General features: G+C 47.4%; 2 protein-coding genes across 2 annotated transcripts in view; both read right to left on the reverse strand.

Annotated features, from left to right (window-relative positions):
* Nucleotides 1-1863: 1863 nt before the first annotated feature.
* c1galt1lb (core 1 synthase, glycoprotein-N-acetylgalactosamine 3-beta-galactosyltransferase 1, like b) lies at nucleotides 1864-7639 on the reverse strand. The gene is made up of 3 exons (XM_056605604.1): nucleotides 6745-7639; nucleotides 5095-5759; nucleotides 1864-4776 (listed from the first exon to the last, which is right to left on the reverse strand). The coding sequence occupies exons 1-3, from the start codon at nucleotides 6959-6961 to the stop codon at nucleotides 4495-4497; spliced, it is 1164 nt and encodes a 387-aa protein (XP_056461579.1). The 5' UTR covers nucleotides 6962-7639; the 3' UTR covers nucleotides 1864-4494.
* Nucleotides 7640-8228: 589 nt separating this feature from the next.
* Nucleotides 8229-18653, reverse strand: part of os9 (OS9 endoplasmic reticulum lectin) — an 11527-nt gene continuing 1102 nt past the window's right edge. The window contains exons 3-15 of the mRNA XM_056605603.1: nucleotides 18452-18515; nucleotides 18288-18364; nucleotides 16785-16883; nucleotides 15934-16135; nucleotides 15530-15688; nucleotides 14229-14335; nucleotides 14009-14072; nucleotides 13816-13898; nucleotides 13155-13376; nucleotides 12512-12713; nucleotides 11227-11394; nucleotides 10598-10707; nucleotides 8229-10390 (exon numbers count right to left, since the gene is read on the reverse strand). Of these exons, the coding sequence (XP_056461578.1) occupies nucleotides 10253-10390; nucleotides 10598-10707; nucleotides 11227-11394; nucleotides 12512-12713; nucleotides 13155-13376; nucleotides 13816-13898; nucleotides 14009-14072; nucleotides 14229-14335; nucleotides 15530-15688; nucleotides 15934-16135; nucleotides 16785-16883; nucleotides 18288-18364; nucleotides 18452-18515 (1695 nt within the window). The 3' untranslated portion in view covers nucleotides 8229-10252. The remainder of the gene's footprint in view (nucleotides 10391-10597; nucleotides 10708-11226; nucleotides 11395-12511; nucleotides 12714-13154; nucleotides 13377-13815; nucleotides 13899-14008; nucleotides 14073-14228; nucleotides 14336-15529; nucleotides 15689-15933; nucleotides 16136-16784; nucleotides 16884-18287; nucleotides 18365-18451; nucleotides 18516-18653) is intronic.

Consider the following 18653-nt stretch of genomic DNA (forward strand, 5'->3'; position numbering starts at 1 on the left):
TGTGTGTGTGTCTAAAAAAAATCATATTTGTCATTGTGTTAAGGAGTAATTAGTTCTTCAGCTATTTCAAAAACTGTACCAAATTGGCTCATGCATCGTTTGGACAGGATACAAACAACAATGTTTTGAGGAAATTGGGACAATTAGGTAATCTAATCATATGAAGGGTGGAGGCCATGCAAAGGGAAATGTGATTGAGGGTGGTAGGATTGGGAGACTGTGTGTGGAGCCATGTTCCTCACTCGGACATAAGGACACTGGGCAGCTAGAAAACACAAGAGCTCCAAGTATCCCCCATGCTACTCATCTCAACACATCCTCCCTTGTCCTTCAAATACTTTTCCATTGTTTTGCTTCTGTATGTGTGAAAGTCCACTTCTGCGTCACAATGGAGAGCATTCAGACCCTCTGTTTTTAGTGGAGAATAGTTACTGATAGAATCATATTTACTACTGTACAAGAGAGACTGACGAGCTCAGGTTGTCACAAAAGGACACAATTTGAGAGGATGTTTATGACTTTAATGAGTCAATATGTTGGTATAGTTGCAACCACGGTTATCAAACAGTTCTATCAAGCCTTTTGTGCTGAAATTGCAGCAGTAACTAAAAAATTGTGTCTTTGTTTTTTTGTTTTTTTTTGTGTCAGGCCTTTTGCTTAAACGTTTCGGTCTTGAAATCAAGAGGGAGTTTGACTACGTGTGACATGTTCTCGGAAGTGATGAGGCAGCGGGGGAACTGGATGGGGGGGGTCGGAGAAGATGCAGTTCTGATTGGATGACAAGAGCCCCTGAATAACTATAATAAGAGAGGCATCGGCTGCACTTGACGGCTAAGGGATAAATATTTGATCAGGTAAGTCCTATTTGTTTTATTGTGTCGAATGCACTTCTCCTTAAATGGTCTATTTGTCAGACGTGCAAATTATTAGCACCTTTAGTGTCATTGCTTGTAGGCTACACATGCAAATTAGAAAGCACACTGTTTTTCTATTCCTGCGACAGTCTAACCTTATATTGTATTGTTTTATTACTCTAGGAAAATGGAGCGAATTGAAAGTAGTTGGACTCTTGCGACTGTGCTTGCCCTGCTCCTAGTCCTGTTCTACTCCACGAGATGTTCGTGTGAAGACGACACAGATCTCAAAGCCCTCGTGCAGGTAGAGGGTTGATCCGTTCGTTAGGAGAAAATACGTGCACGTTTACCTCCTTGTCACAACCTTAATGTGGGTGCTTCTGGTTCTGCTGCAGGACGCTCTCCATGGGGACTGCGAGGGGTTGAGGAGGTTCATGGACAGGGACGTGGACTGTGCTGAGCGCTTCGTGGGTCTCATAAGGAGAAGTGCAGGTAGGAATGAAGTCATGAAGTGACACATGAATAGATCATGTAAAATGAATGAATGCATTGACATGCTGATTGATGGATGAATGAATAAACATGGCAATTGGATGAATTCGTTGAGTGAAGGGAGGGATTCCCTCCGTCACCCAACGCTGTACCGGCGCACCAACTGAACATTAACAGACCACAGAAGCACTCCATCAAGGAAACGTAAGAAATCAAATCAGTTGATCCAATGATCCAATAGCGCTGTCATCTAAACAGCTTCTCCTCCGTAGGCGAGGACGTCTTCAGCGGCCTCATGGGACGGAGGAGTTCACAACCAAGTGAGTTTCACCAATAAGTCATAATACTATACAATATATAATAATAATATTAACTTATGAAATGACTGTGTTCAGTGACATCCTACATGGTCTTGTTAAATAAATAGCATGCACCTTTTGGATAGTTGTTCCTCTGTTGCCATTAGACCAATAGAGATATCAGAGTAGCACCTGCAGTATTTCACAGGATGGCTCTTTGTCTCTGGACAGGGCGGGGCCAGCCACTGCCAGGAAGGGGGGGCCTCACCCAACACAGATGGCTGAGGTAACTATTATTATACGACTATCTATATCATTGTCTTGCAATTTTTTTATTATGGGTATAATTAACCATAGCATCGTCCACACAAGACATTGGTCAAAAGAATGTCAAAGTGGCAATCATTAAATCCCACATCAGCATAACTAAAATAGGCAGACTTCCAATGTCTAGCAGGCCGTCAGCGGGACACAGAGCTGTGGCACCCCCGAGCCACCGAGCGGTTGAGGTCTTCAACCTCGCTGTGGGACACTGAGCCACTAACAGGTTGAGGTCCTTCTCCTCTCCTTGGTGTACATTGGGTGTGTCGCCCACAGGAGGTGAGAGGCGATCAACCCCAACAGCAGCTCAATGTCCAGCAGGTGTCCGCACGCGCAACGGTTTGCTTTACGATCGAACGTCCGCCGCTCTGGTGGAGGGCTTTGGAGGGCAAGGTGTTAGATGTTTAACGTAAGGCTAAAATATGCAAACTGAATTAGACAACAGCAAGGGTTAAATTAGTAAAATATTCATTTATTCATTGATAAATTGACTCTAATCACATTCACAAACTCAATAACACGACTTTTAAACCAACCCCCTTAAATCTAAGTACATTTGTAAATGTATTCCCAACGCCCATCATTCTGAGACTTCTGTACATCTTCCCACCCATAGAGAATAGTTTTTGGAATTTAAGATTGTCAATTGATTGACTCAATGAGCTTTATGTAAAATATGCAACCGCAACACCGCTTCAAGAAGGCAGCAAATAAGACTACCCGCGTTATACATACAACTATGTAATAGTTAGGTAAAAATCACTTTAAGTGGCACACATCACCCAAACTCCAAATAAATATCCCAAACATGCTGATTTGGTTTGAACTGGATAAGACGGCATGCTCAGTGGACAAGAATAGAAATGTAAACACTGACGTAAGGCATCCTAACTAGTCTTCTGATACACTGTACAATTAACGTCAAGAAATGACAGTATTATTGCATTGGTTTGAAATAAAAAATGAACAAGTAGTTACTAGAACACAATGGGCCGACACATGTGTATAATGAATTGAATCGGGAAAAAAAAAGTTACAATTTTTGTAGTTCAACTCAATTCTTATTTTTTATATATTTTTGGCAATTACCTCCAAAATTATCAGAATTGTTGCTTGGTATCGAATCCTGGTGAAGCCTATTGGACTTCACCATGTAATATTTGCATTGACAAAAGTATGCAGATAAATCTTGACCAGATTCAATCCATCCAATCAACCGTCATTTGTTAACCACTACTTGCAAAAATGGGAGCAAAAATTGGCCAGAGACGGCATCCTTCATTAGAGTAAGAAAAAAAACAATACCTCGTCTAGTGGCGTTCCCAGAACCAACAGCAGAAGTATTGAATGTCACAGTGTAAAGTCATAAGTGCAGCTGACAGTTCACGCTCTCAATTTGCAAGGCACAAGTCAGTTAGGAAAGACAAGATCGTCAGAAAGCAGTAACGCATGAAGAATGAATGAATTAATTAAGCTTATTGAGGGATACAAAATACTTGAATTGACAACTGCAGAGACGGGTAGACCTAGCGGAGTGTAGCAAACAGGGCTACCCCTTCCATTGGTTTGGTTTAACCCATTGAATAGCAACACTAACAACAGACGCTGCAAATACTGGTCCAGATGATGGCAACGCAAGGCCATCGTAGAGTAAAGGCAACCTATTCATTCTATCGTGATCTCAAGATATCCAGCCACTACAATCTAAACCTTTTCTTTTACTTGAAGAAGTAACTAAAACATATCATTTCCTACATTAATCAATTTCTCTGTGAGAAGAGGTGGAAATCTAGCAACTAGTCAGCTGACCGTAGCGACGTACTCTGAACATGCATCAATTCGCAACGCAATGTTAAAAGCTTTTTGGTTTAATCTCCAGTGGGTTTTGGCCGCACCAAAAATACTAAAGACTGGAGCGTTCAAAACCCCACGGACCGAAGCGTCCGTCTGAAGGAAGCACTCCACTCTCCACCAAACACCTCCTACACAGTCAGGAAGGAGTGTCCATCGGAGGATTAGCTGTAATGAAGGTCGGGACAGGTCGACCTCCATAGCTGGCGAAGCCAGGGGGGGTTGGCCGTGAACCAGGTGAGGCTCTTTGCCCCGGTCGCCATGGTAACAAAACAGGGCGGGATCCAATCTTCTTATCTGAAATCAAAACTGTGTGGCAATTCCTAAACAAAATGTTTGCAGCTGTGTGCAACACAGACGAGGAGGTAACAGAGCATCCAGCCGGGGAGAAACACACTTGACGAGAGGAGATGCATCTCGACGTCTTTTGTTTATGGTTCAGGTCTCTAGACCGTGCACTTTAAAGCAGTGCTTCCACAAAAAGACGTTCATAGCGCACGACTTTATTAGTTCACCTCTCCTAGAAAAAAAATGAAAAAAGAGTTGGAGATCACAAACACGGCTGAACAAAGGAACGGTGCACGGGAACAAACACCCTGAAGGTGCTGTGCCAGTGAGCGAGTCCAGGGGACAGGAGGGGTCAGAGGTGAGGGGTCAGAGGTCAGGGAGCCCTAGGCCTAGGAAGCAGGGGCCAAGGGAACCGTGTCTCCCTGGTTCACGCCCGCCTGGGCTGCGTCTTTCGCCTCCTTTCCTAGCTCCTTGGCGGGGGCCCCTACCGCCATGTCCTCGGGGGCTGCGTCGGGAGCCTTGGCGGTCTGGGGCCCCAGCGGGGCCGGGGGCTTGTACCGGTGGTTGTAACCGAAGGCCCGCAGGTGATAGGTGTAGTACTCCAGCACGTACATCGTGGTCGCGTCCACGTAGTGGTACGACACCGACAAGTCAGAGCAGCAACTTGGACCCTGAGGGAGGCACAAACAACACACCGCTTAGTCAAATTATTAAATAAATAGACCGTTCCTACAGGTGGCCTTTGTGTGCCACTGTATTTGCTCACGGGTGTAGGGCCATGGTGGTAAATGTAGAGGCCTGGATGACGGAGGCTTAAGAACTTCAAAGAGGACCTCACGGTTACTGCCGAGTCAACGCATCCATCTACGCAGCCATTATCAGGAGGGTTTGCTTAAGGCAAACATCCTCCTACTGCGCAATCACTTCCTATAAACCCAAGACGGTGGTTTGGAGGTCATACTCTGAGGGGCCGGCTGAACCACACTTGCCTCTTTGATGGGGTAGTAGCAGTAGTTCCAGTACCAGAAGCTCTTGGGGAACTTGGAGGTGAGGTGCTGCTCGGGAACAAAGGGGTGGAAGGTCTCCCTCTGCAACGTGTCCCTGGAGTCCCCCGCCCTCACCCCCACCTTCTCCAGGCACTGGCCCATGGCCAGGTCCTCGATGGACGACGTGTGGGTGCACACCTCGCTCTTGAAGCCCTCCACGAAGCGCCGCAGCGCCTCCCTGCTCAGCACGTAGCCCGCGCCGCCGCTCATGTAGCCCTGCGGCGTGTAGGGCTTGAAGCGGTGGCCGAAGTACACGGGCTCCTCGGGCGTGTGGTTGGCCAGCACCCAGCGCAGGTTGTCCACCACGGCGTAGGTGTCGTCGTCCGCCTTGAGGAACCAGTCGGCGTCGTCGCGGTGGTGCTCGTACGCGTACTTGTACGCCCGGATGGTCTTCCAGTACAGCTGGTCACGGCCCTCCTTGGTGTCCAGCCCCACCGTGGGGAAGTCGGGGTCGTCCACCGAGCTCATGAACACCACGATGTTGCAGTGGCGGCTCCACGTGGCCTTGACGTGCTTGGCCTTGGTCTGCAGGTTCTTGGGGCCCGTCATCACCCAGCACAGGATGCGCACCTTCTTGAAGAGGTCGTCGGCCACGCGACTGTCCTCCCCTGGACCAGAGAGGAGGAGAGAGCGTGCGTTGGTTTAACTAAGCGCTCACTTATCAATTCAAAGGACAACTTCCGGACTCTCATCTGGGCCTTGTCCTCCTTTCATTTTGGGTCTGAGGGATTAATGAGGATCAAGATCTCTTTAATTGGTCCTTATTCTAGGAGGACACCTTGGGGGGGCAACAGACCCAGTTCATCTACGTCCTCTACGTCCTCTACAAGCACTCGTTTCTGCATGAGGAAAAAGATCCGCACAGAGAAACACACCTCCCTTTGACCTCGATCCCGACAGCAGGTAATTTCCCTGTCATTATGACAACCTCCACATTAACAACAAGCCGCTCTCGCCAGCGTTCACTCCCATTTCCACCTTTTCCTCTAAACAACTCGACTCTCACAATCTGAGTCGTCAGTGGCTGAAACGTGCCCTATTAGAATTAGTTGATTGACACTTATTAATAATTGAGTAATACTCCCGAGGATAACCCTGTTTATGCAGATTACAGCAGCAATCCTGTCAATACTGGACCAATCTCAGAAGTCGTTGCCCACATTGGTTCCTTAGACTAAAAATAATCAGAAAATAAGGTCAAGGTTGAAAAAGGTCCAACGTTTTATTTTAATTAGTTGTGCGACCAGACAACACATGGTCCTTTGGGGTCTTCGGGAATCAAGCATACCACCAGAATAAAGTGGTCCTGTGGGTTGTCAGCCCAAACAGGTTTTGCTCAGAACAGGTTATCCGCTGTCTTCCCGCAACGTAATCACTCTAGCATGCAAAGTGTCAATGATGTACATAGTTGTAAATAGTAATACAAATCAGAATAACGTTAAATCGGGTAAATCTGGAGAGAATAATTAAGGCTCTTCCTTACGGTATGTCAAGTGTAATCTATCAATGATTGATTAGCCGGTCGTTCTCTCGCTAAGGCAGGTTGAATGTTGTGAGTTCTGGACCCTCCAGGGGACACATCTCTGACTGTACCTTTGTGGTGTGGGTGGTTCAGGTTGAACAGCGCAGACCTGTCCTTCTTCCAGTTCTTCAGCTCTTCCTTCTGCTCCAGCTGGTGTTCATCAGAGCCCCCGTAGGAGCCCATCGACAGGCTGTTCTGGAACCAGAAGTGTTGGAGGAACATGTACAGCGTGACGGTCCCACACAGGAAGCCCACGTAGAAGGAGAAGCGCGCTCCGAAGGCCTTCATTGTGGATCCGGTCCTTCACTGAGAGGGAGAGGAGCGGACTGACGGGAGCATGGTCCGCGGGGCAGACCTGTGCGTGTGCTCTCAAAGTTTGGACCGAATGAGGAAGAGAGTTCAAACAACAGCGGCGTCCACTGACGTCTCACGCCCCGGCGTGGGCGGGGCCTACTGAACTTACGTGTTAACTGACCTGACGTGGGCGGGGCTTACTAACCCGGGTTCCACCGACCCTGACCTGGTCGGGGCAGCAGCTTAGTTCTCCATCCATGACCTCTGGGAACACGCCAGCTGGTGGGCCATGGAACGAAATGACACGTCTTTGGCCGTGCCACGAAAGGGGTTCATCGGTGAAAAGTGATAATAGTGAACAACAGTTCAGCTCAGGCCGGTGCTACGTCTAACGCTAAGACGGTCACTCGAGATCCGAGTCGGCGTTCAGTGGGCGAACCGGAATGCTGTCACGGTGTCGTCGCCGCCATCCATCTCAGCGGAGGGATGCGACCACGTCTCTAGAGCAACAGCTCACTTAGTCCTCCGCTATAATATACTCGACATGTCACTAAAAGTGTTATAAGTGCGGAAAAATCGAAACGGATTCAGAGAAGTTGTCTTCCTTCAAGGCTGAGCCACGTAAATACCATCAAGATAGAGAGCGTATTTTTTTAAAGCCCACTCCCCATTGGACAGTTTCAAAATGGCTGCGAACCGTACGTCAACGTCGCCGCCATGTTGGGGAGGCCAAGACGTGAACAGGAAGGGCGGTTTTCCCCCGATAAAAAGCACTATAACATTTCTCAACCGATTGCAAGGAGTCATTTTCATTCAATGGTTTAGGATCCCCATGGAGCAAAAAAAACACAAATTATGTTTTATAAACATACACGTATTCTGAGCGAAGCCAAGGGACAATGCAGCGCTCTCTCTTTAAAATATCTCTTGTTGGAAGGCGGGACAGAAGCAGACGATCGACCGGACGTCGATCTCTATATATCTATCGATCTATATATATATTTGTATCTATTTATTTACATATATACACCGATTTTTTCATGTTCAAGGTTGATTGGCTTAATAATGAACAAATGTCATCTTTCTCCAGGGGCTGATGGTCCAGGGAAACAGCTCACCGTTGGACAGACCGGAGTTTGGGGCGGCAGGCCTACAACCCATAGCAGAAGCCTTTGACAATGTTCGTTATGAAATGTCGAATAAATTCCATGATGCAACCGTACTTTTTTCAGTTGAAGATCTACAGAAAGTGCAGACCTAATCAAAACACTACATTAAATTGTACAAACTATCTGATAGGATATAATTTATAGGTGTTGGTTTGGTTAATATTATTCATAGGCTGCTTTAGTGTAACATATTAAACCGCTTTGATAAAACACATCTCACTGTTATGTAAATTAATAAAAACATAAGCGTCCATTTTTCCACAGAATCTCTGGACTTCCAAAATCTGGAAGTTTGTTGTATTGTTAACGTTATTAAAATGAACAGACCTGCTGATAGAAGGTATTTCCGATAAGCTCAGCAAATGTGAGAAATCGGTTTGTAGGCCTATTGAGTTCAGACTGCAGTAGGCTATGATCACATCTTGTGTTTTATATCAAATGTGATTGTTCAACAAATAATCCTAGATATATTATGGATTCATTTATATAAGACTCTTCAATCTGACACGTGTCACTAGATGAAGCAGAGCCATGATAACACATTCAGCTGGAGCCTCAGAACCTTGGTGACCGCCTCCATCACATCACCATGGTGACTCTATTGGACCATCACATCACCATGGTGACCTGGAGCCTCCTCCACTGGACCATCACATCACCATGGTGACCGCCTCCTCTACTGGACCATCACATCACCATGGTCACCTTGTGCCTCCATCACTTCAACATGGTGACCGCCTCCTCCAACTGGACCATCACATCACCATGGAGACCTGTGGACCTCCTCCACTGGACTGTCTCATCATCTCCACAAAGGCGTCCCAAACATCGGCTCAGCCATGTTAGCCATCTACATTCAAATGGGATGGCCTCGGATATGTTTGTGTTCTCATGATAAGGTCCAACATTCTTAAATCGCAGCTTTATTCGTATTTATTTAAACGTATTAGCATGGTGTGCTAATATACAATGCAAAAAGCCAATTCAAAGATCTACAGCGCTTAATATCGAGACAGCCCATTGGATGGATCCCTGAACAGCTCTTATGGACCTCTTCATGGTACGCCCAACAGCACATCATTACTGTCACATCATGTACACTTCCTGTATTCGTTATCCCACGACCAATCACAGACAATAGAACCGGGTTTGAGAAAATTTCAATTAAAAAGTGCCTTAGCCACATTTTTTACAATCAACATCAAAATTGTATTGTGATTTATATATTTGTACACCTAGCAAATAAGAAAGTATCCAAAAGTAAAAAGAAAAAAAAAAAAGTATCAACAAGAATGGTATCTTGTATGCACCTCCTGCTCCCAGGTCCCGGAGACGCTGAGGGTGTGACGGGGAGGAAGGTCGTTCATAAAGGGGGCACTGAGCTACTGAATCACTAAACATCTCCTTCCACTCCAGGTGGCCCCTCAGACACATGGGGCCCTCCACCTTCATGCGCGCTACACCCACATTAAAAGGAGCAGTTCGTAGACTCTAGTGGCATCCAGAGAAACAGACTCGGCAGAAATGGAATATAATATTCTTAATTATGTTTTAATTAGTGCATAATCCCATGAAAATAATGAGCGTTGCCAAGGAACCCTTCCATCTAAATAGGGAGAGGGTCCTCTTCCACAGAGCCGCCGTGCTGCCCAGAACAGACCTACGGCTGTGGACATGGACCTACAGGCATCTAAGGCCAACGTAGGTCTCCTACGTCCTCGGAGAGGGACGGGTGAATCAGTCGGTTGCAATCTGTAACCTCACCACTAGATGCCACTATATCCTACACACTGCCCCTTTAAAGTTTTATTAAAACATTGAACTGAAGCATGTCTAAAAGCTACATTTCACACACACACATATTTTGCCCGTCAATTAGCTACCGGTTACAATTAACTCGCCCACTCTGTGAGAGGCACTCGTTGTGCAATGTGCATCTCGACCCCATGAAGACAAGACATGGTTCAGCACGTTGTGCGTTGCTATGCCTGGGAGGTTTAATAGCAACAGTTAAACAGCAGAGAGTTGTCCATTTAAAGTTCTTTCCGAGACAATCTGCTCGCAGTCTCCACAGGAGCTTTGGTTCACCGTCACAAAAGGTGAATAATGTCAGCGCTCAGAGGTCCACGTCGTCCGGGTCTGAGGGGCCGGAGGTCTGGGCCTCCTCCTGGGACTGCCCCCACGCAAACCTGTAGTTGTCCTCCAAATCCTGCTGCCTCTTCTGCTCCTTATACACCTCCTCTGTCCCCCCGGTCTGCAGGAGGAGGAGAACAAATCAATCTGATAAACATACGAGTAATCATGAGGTAAATCTACTCAATAGATCATATATGCACAGAATTACAGAGTACAATGTGGTGGTTACGCCAGCTTATTGCAAAGTGTTCCTAGTTTCTAAGATAAGACCTCGGACCCAGGGGTTCAGAGGTTACGAGTCACCACTGCTGCAGTCGGAGCATACCAGCAGGTTGATGAGAAGCTCTCTGAAGGACTTTGTGTCCTCCTCTGTCAGCCACTGGTCCCCAGCCTCCTCTGCATTCTTTCGCGTCAAGATCTTCACCTCGATTTTCCCTACAACACGACGGAAGAGAAGAGGAGAAGAAGAGAAGAAGTCAGGGTCTCATGCTGAAGAGGGACGGATCAACTTGGAGAGCAACATGCATCTGTGGGGATCACTGTTAGAAACGCTGTAAAGACCTCATGTGGATGAGAAACAGATCTTTATGTTGTTAGAAAAGCTGTAAAGACCTCATGTGGGTGAGAAACAGATCACAAATGACTGCTATTTGTTTTTACACTTGGTGGGTTATCTGCCAAAGTTCTCATTTATGCAAATGTTTTCTCTGAGATTAAGGTATTATCAATCCCTTTGTGGTTTGTCAGCTAGTCAAACAGCTCGTTTGTCCGTTTAAACACGCATGGATTTAAGTTTGCATGTAACAACTCTGGCAGCACGTGCCAGGAAGCCTGAGAATGTTTGCTTAGGAGACCAGAGGAGGAGGAGGAGGAGGTGGAGGTGGAGGTGGAGGAGGAGGAGGAGGAGGAGGAATGAGTAGAGGAGGACAGAGACACGCCGTGGGGCCCTTGTACCTTCAGCCTTCAGTCCAGCCTTCTCCAGCTGCTCCTTCACCACGTCCTTGATGTGCTGCCACTGGGGGTCCCCTTCTCCCATCTCCTGAACTTTGACCTGCCCGCCCGGTGTGCTGCCCGTCTTGTACTTGGTGATCTTGATCTTCACCTGGTCGTCTGCCGCTTGGTCTGGGGGGGGGGGCGAGACAAGAGGCACACCAACACCGGATCACGCCGAGCCACCCTTATCCTTCACACGATAATTGAGTGCTTTTTGCAGCAGAACATTTTACGTTTTTTTTTAATGGATGGAGGAGGTCACAGAGTGTGGACGGGGATAGAGAGTTTGGATTAGGGATGTTAGCAGGTGACCGTTTGACCGACGGTTGACCGTATCAACGTTAACGGATCAATCTTGTCGCTTGTCGGTTAAAAAAAAAAAAAGGGGTCAGTGTGGAGTGTGGGTTGGTTTCACTTCACACAGAGATGATCAGATGAGGTGACTTATTGGAAGTTGGACGGACACCGCGTCTCTAGACCACTGTTTAATTTCTCCTCAAGTCTCAATTATTCCCGCATGCGAGCGGCGGAGAATATGATCTCCAAATGATAGAGAGATTATAGACTAAACGCTATGAGACTACAGTTAGCCATCTCATTCCAAGATCTTTTTGTGTGAAGTGGAAAAAATTATCCCTAACACTACATTTTTCCGTCTCCTCCAAACTAAAGCGGCGTCTCTTCGGAGCTGTCGTTTTCTTAAATGAGCCACGGCAATGTTTCAAATGAGCTCCTAACGCTGCCCTCTTCCGATTGGTCCCTGGTGAATCCCGCGGAGGGTCTCAACCAGGTCCGCGCCATCTCCGACCACTGTGGGCGTTCGAGCCCGCTCTCTACACACGGTCAACCTGCAGTAAGCATGCCTCGTGTTTCAATTCAAACACAGGTCGTACTGCGGTTAGAGCCACTCTCACTCGGTGTGTGTGTGTGTGTGTGTGTGTGTGTGTGTGTGTGTGTGTGTGTGTGTGTGTGTGTGTGTGTGTGTGTGTGTGTGTGTGTGTGTGTGTTTTAATTGAGTGAGTCGGAGGCAGAAGTGGAGAGAGATAAGCAAAGTTACGAAATAGCAGCCAGCTGACGCGGCTCGAAATGGCTGTTTCAAATAGCACATTTTTATCTGATCGGTTAACCGGTTTCAACCGGTTAATGAGGCTCGGTTGTCGGTCAAGAATATTTTAAATTTTCGCCATCCCTAGTGTGGATGGAGATAGAGAGTGTGGTTGGGGGCAGGTCCGGGGGGGCCGGGTACCTGGCTGCTGGGGGGCGAGGCTGGGGCTGCCCCTGGCCGGGTCGCTGCCCCTCTGACCGCCGGCCAGCGGCTGCTCCGGGACCGGGGCGTCCTTGTCTTCGAGCCGGTCCAGGAGCTTGTCCAGGGTGGTCTCCAGGGTCTGCGTGGCCTGGGAGCGGTCGAACTCTCCCTTCAGCCCCTCCGTCTCCAGCTCCTGCTGGGCCTGACACACAGAGGAGGCACCGTGAGGTCAGCTGGGGACCCGACCTTCTGCCCGTGAGCAGGGCATTACGAGCACGCTGGTTTAGCAGGGTCAACAGCGAAGCACCGGCGAATGTGTCGCACGATTGGCTGAAAATGGTCTGCATGTATGGACTGCGTAAGGATTCATTGGTTGCTGAAGGACTTGATTAGCAACATTATTTGCGTTACTAGATAGGTGGCTATCAAGCAATTAATCATGAGTAAAAAGTAAAATAAAAAAAATGATTTAAGGATCGACTTGAAGTAAGAATGATTCTGGAGGACTGTAGAATAGGAGGAGGTAACAACACTGGAAATGGATGCCTGTGATTGGCTGAATGAGACGATGAAAGCACCAAGAACCAAACAGGTTCTTGGAGCCCAGAGGAAGATGCCGGTCTGGACGGTCTGCACGCGTTACCTCGTCGATGATGTTGTGGAACTCCTTCTGCATCTCCTCCTTGATCTCCTGGATCTGCTCCGAGGGCACCAGGAGGCCGGCCGTCTCCTCCTCAAACTCCTTCAGGAGGCTCTCCTCCTCCACCTCCTCCTCCTCCTCATCCTTCTCCTGGTCGTCGTGGCGATCCTTGGCCCCGTCAGCCACCCGCTGCTCCGCCTCACTCCGGGCCTGGTTCCTCGCTTTCTAAAAGACAGGATGACCCTCATAATGACAACGGAATTTGGGATGAAGAACCGCACTGAACTGCTCCCGAGTCAGCTCACCTGAGGTGGTTAACTCACCTAAACTGGATTAACTCACCTAAAAGGGGATTAACTCACCTAAACTGGATTAACTCACCTGAGGTGGTTAACTCACCTAAACTGGATTAACTCACCTGAGGTGGTTAGCTCACCTAAACTGGATTAACTCACCTGAGGTGGTTAACTCACCTAAAGGGGATTAACTCCCCTAAAGTGGATTAACTCACCTAAAATGGATTAACTCAGATTAACTAATCTAAAGTGGATTAAATCAGATTAACTCATCTAAAGTGGATTAACTCGTTGTAGGTGGATTAACTCATCTAAAGTGGATTCACTCACCTGAGGAACATTAACTCACTTTAAGAGGATGCGCTCACCTTTCTGTTGCTTTCTTTGAGGTGCTGCACAAACTGCATGAGGTCAGCGGGGTCTGTGATTATCTTGAAGTTGAATTTTTCATCTAAAGCAAGAAGTGAAAACATTGAATGACATTTTTCCTTATTGCCCGGGAGTGAAACATAATATACAATGACGATGATTGAATTGAAGCATGAATGATTAAAGCATTACAGTCTTCGTCTTCCTCCAAGACTTCGTTGTTTGACAGGGAATCGTCATCGTCTTCACCTGCTACCTGTGGACGAACAACAAATGTCGCTTTTTTTCTGGAATGAGCAGAATTACTGCGATGCCCTGATATAATAAGTAATACAAGAATAATAATAATAATAAACATAAGAATCCACATTATGATGTGACGATCTTCCTCCTCACTGCTACAGTCCTTCACCTTTAAGGTCGGATGTGAGGCCGCTTGTTTTGAACCTCCTGGTCTGGTCCCGCCCTCCTTGGACTCAGGATCCTCTTGTTCTTCTGGCCCCCCGTCCTCAGTCAGACCTGGAGAAGCATCCATCACAAAAAGATTGACTAAGGCTGTGTCCCAATTCAGGGGAGGCATCCTTCGAAGGACGCGGTCTATGAAGGTGTGGCCTTCGTAGACCGTGAATGCCGGACCGAAGGCCGAACAAACGTTTTTAAATGAGACGGTCTGCCCTACGGAGCGTTTCAAGTTTGCGTAACAAGCCGTTAACACCCTTTACCTTGCGTGATGACGTGCCGCTCCTGTCACCTAGCAACCCTGACAGATGCGGTTCAAACCGGACGGCGGAGGAGAAATGTGGAGCCCTTTCATATAACCCATTCAGAGATGTCCACTTTCACTGAGATGCCCACTTCTTACTTTATTCTTACTTTTATTTTATTGTATTTTATTCTAATTTTCTATTTTTTTATAATCTTATCTTCAATGCTTGTAATTTCTATTTGTACGGAGCACCTGGAACGAAACAATTTCCCCCCGGGGATCAATGAAGTTTTCTTATTCTGATTCGGTTATATAATATTTATATAAAATATAACGTTCATTAGTTTAACGTTACATGGCTCGTGTTAATGAAACTGAACTTTGACAATAAAGTTACAAATTTAAAATAGTCTCAACTTTATTTTAATATAAAAAAAAAAATGTACGTAGTTTTGTCATTGAATATGTAATTCGCTGCAACTGCCGTTGCTCTCTCTGACTGAAAAAAAACCAACGCGCAATGAATCTTGGGATACGTTGGGCCATGAAGGATACATCTGGTGTATCCTTCAAATCCGGGAAAGGAAGGCTGCATTTGTCGGCCGCATTTGAAGGAGCCTTCGAAATCGGGACAGCCCTTGACGCGTCGCAGTGACGCACTCGCCCTTCGAATGCACCCTTTGAAGGATGCGTCCCCTGAATTGGGACACAGCCTAAGTCTCCTTATAAGCAGTCTAGCACAGCGTTCACAATGTACACATCCGTCGTGACTTTGGATGGGGCGCTCTCGAAATGCATTGTTTGTCAATCCGTTCTGTCGGCTTAGTTGCCTGCGTCGAAAAAAGTTGAGAAATGTTCAACTTTTCAGGCATTCGACAGAACGGTCGGCCAATCAGATCGCGTGCCCCATACGTCAGACACGCCCCCCGTCGCCCGTCGACGGACAAGTACAATGTGAACGCGGCCTAATGAAAGGCAGTGCATTTAAAACAGACAGAGGGGGGTACCTTGTCCGTCGACCTCCGTGGGGTCCTGCTCCTCCGGGGGCGCGAGGGTCTCCTGGGGGGCCAGCGTCTCGGCCAGTGCCTGTCCCGCGCTGCCTGCCAGCATCTCGTCCAGGGTCCGCAGCTCCTCCGAGATCTGCTCCACCTTCCTCTTGGTGTCCGCTGCCGAGTGAGGCCGAGGCGGGCGAGAGAGAGGAGAGGGAAACGTCAAGGGACTGGACACGGATCTTCACGTGGTCGTGAAGCCCGCCCCCCCCCCCGCCCGCTCAGAGATTATTATTGTATGGGAGATAGAGGGGGGGGAGCACATGACCACGGGCTGGATTAGAAACTGGGTTCTGGCCTATATTACAGTACGCGCTGTACCCAGTGAGCACCCCCCCCCCCCCACTCCCCCACCCACTCACAGACTTGGGCCTTGACGTAGCTCATGTACTGCTGGGCGCTCAGGGCGGGCTGGCACACGATGCCCTGGGGCCGGGCGCTGGACGGCGGCATCAGGAAGGGGTGCTGGCAGGTGCGGCTGGTGTGGACGGTCAGCACGTAGCGGCAGGACTGGGGCTCGTCCACGCGGGCGATGTAGTCCCCGGCGGCCTCCTCGCACACGAACTGGGAACAGGGAGACAGCGGGGTGAAGGGGAGGCCTTCATGCAGGGCGAAGCACGGTCTGGTCGGATGGGTACTGCGGGCCGACAGAGCTCCACACTGACCGCGATGGACATGGGTCAGAGTGTTGATGGGGTCAGGGTGTGGATGGGGACACAGAGTGTGGATGGGGTCACAGAGTCTGGATGGGGTTAGTTTATGGATGGGTAGGGTAGCTCTATTATCAAAAAAAAACATAATACAGATTTGGGCCAATATTGAAATCACGATTATTCAAACGATTATTGTTGAATTTGAAAACATAATGTATTTATTCTGATGCATTTATTCAGCATGTCTCTCCCAAAAAACACTTTGTAACCGAGAACTTTAACCGAGAAATTTCGCCTTTGACCACAAAATGGTCAGAAAGAAAATGTTCAAATCGAAAATAAAGTTCTGATATGTATCCAGCTGATCGTTTGACGCTAAAATCTAATTAGATGAATCGCCCAGCCCTAATGGATGGGGTCACAGGGTTTGGATGGGGATAGAGAGTGGGGATGGGGACAGAGAGTGTGGATGGGGACAGAGAGCGTGAATGGGGGTCAGGCAGAGGCTGAGCTCTGTCATGCAGAGCGACGAGCAGTCACCTCCAGGATCCCAGACTCACCCTGACCTCCGTCTCCCGCGGGGCGGCGTTCAGGTCGCAGCGGGAGCCGTTGACGTAGGTCTGGCTGTGGTAGCGCCGCAGACGGTGCTGCTTGGAGGCCTGGGGAGAAGAGCGGCTTTGTTTGTCTACGTGTGGACTTCAGACCAGGGTCCGCTCCTCGAGGGGAGGGTTCCAGTAGCACTCTGTGCTGTGCCGTATGCACTGATTTGCGCTTTCACAACCAACGCGCCGCGCCATACTGCACTCACTACACACCTGCGCGTCATCAGGTAATGACACGACATAACGCGAGAATCCCGGTTGGAAGGGGAATTAAAATCCCAGCCCCCACTGGGCTGCCGGGCCGAACCGAGCAAGACCAGTATAGTATATGGGGAAAATACCAGTCTGCATTGTGACAGATGGTTCCTCGGTGGAAAAGCCCCCCTAACCAAAACACTCTTTATATTATTCTTTGACAATAAAACATAAATGAATCGATAGAAGGTGAACGTATGGAAGCATATATGTAGAAAAATTCAAATAGCAATGCAATTTAATAAGTCATTACATTATGCACTTGACAATTCATTATGCAATTGAATATTGTATATTTGAAAGTTATTCACAGTATATTTTAATATGCAAAATGAAAATGAAATCCTCAATTCAATTTGAAAAAGTTATAACAATAAAAATAGGATAACATTTTGGCACATTTTTTGAGTGCCTTCTTTCAAATTGAAAAGCTATGGCGCCCCCGTGATTGCAATCCACTTTGCCACGCACCGTGTGTTGCAAAATACAAATGACGTTTCAATCCTCAAAAAGGTTTGCAAAAGAATTTGCAAAGCGTATTGCAAAGGATTTTGCAAAAGATTCTGGAAAGGGTATCAGCGAATCGCATCAGGGCGGGAACTGTGTCACTTCCTCTTAATTTCCTTGTTTGTGTTGGTACGTTTCTGCCATGGGTGTCAGCAATGGAGATTGTCGCTACGCACCGATGCTTTGGCAGATGATGTGGAGAACAATCGTGTGAAAGGCACAGATGCAGTTGATAGAGTGGGTGCTCTGGGAGATAGGATAGACGACAGGAGTATACTACTCCGACTCCGTAATCCGTAACTACGGAGACCCCTCGAGGGGGGCAATACGCCGCCCGATCGATCTTATATGATGACTATTAACCATGTAAATAGTGATGAAAATGAACTTCAAAAGCTTTTCAAATCTGATTTGGTGCTTCATTGGTCCTTAAATGTGCTAGGTAATCATGGTGCAAGTAAATAAGGTGCAAAGTGATTCAGGAATTGATTTTGTTAGAGGAAAGTGTATTTCACACACCTATGAACGTTCCAGATGCTACAGTAAGAGACGTAAAGAACTGAGTGAGAGGAGAAGAAGAAGAAGAAGATGTTCCCCAGTATTCTGCCAGAGCTGAACATTTCAGAACATGATGGTTCTAGAAACAGGAACCGAGAGCAGTCCGTCCGACCACTCAAAAACTATGTTTTTGTGTTTTACCTTCGCAGTTTCATTGCTCCAATCAAACTCAGACTCGTAGGTCCCCAGGAACAGGATGTCCCCTTTGATCTCTGTGTCTGTTGAGGGAGTACGAACGCAATAATAGATCACTAAAGGACCAAAATAGGATTTGAAAACAGAGATTGAAAATAGAAAGGCCTTACCTTCCAGATGGTATTGTCTGATGAACTTTCCATGACAGAACTCGTAGGTCCACCAGTCCTTTGTCTGTGGAACGGAGAGATAACTTCATAATGCAGACTCAATGTGGGACAAAGGGAACATAAGCTAGTTTCTACTGAACATTTGCAAAACGAAACGTTCAATCTGTACAGAACACAGCTTAAATATGAGGAAGTACTCAGA

The sequence above is a fragment of the Gadus chalcogrammus genome, chromosome 13 (genome assembly GCF_026213295.1).
Source record: "Gadus chalcogrammus isolate NIFS_2021 chromosome 13, NIFS_Gcha_1.0, whole genome shotgun sequence".
In the NCBI taxonomy this organism is placed as follows: domain Eukaryota; kingdom Metazoa; phylum Chordata; class Actinopteri; order Gadiformes; family Gadidae; genus Gadus; species Gadus chalcogrammus.

Bases quoted from the DNA above. Each gene is read 5' to 3' on its own strand.
- c1galt1lb (XM_056605604.1), bottom strand. From the start codon at position 6,961: ATGAAGGCCTTCGGAGCGCGCTTCTCCTTCTACGTGGGCTTCCTGTGT. The intron at 5,760-6,744 runs GTACAGTCAGAG...TCTCTGGTCCAG, and splicing joins GAACCACCCACACCACAAAG to GGGAGGACAGTCGCGTGGCC. The intron at 4,777-5,094 runs GCAAGTGTGGTT...TGCCTCCCTCAG, and splicing joins GCTACTACCCCATCAAAGAG to GGTCCAAGTTGCTGCTCTGA.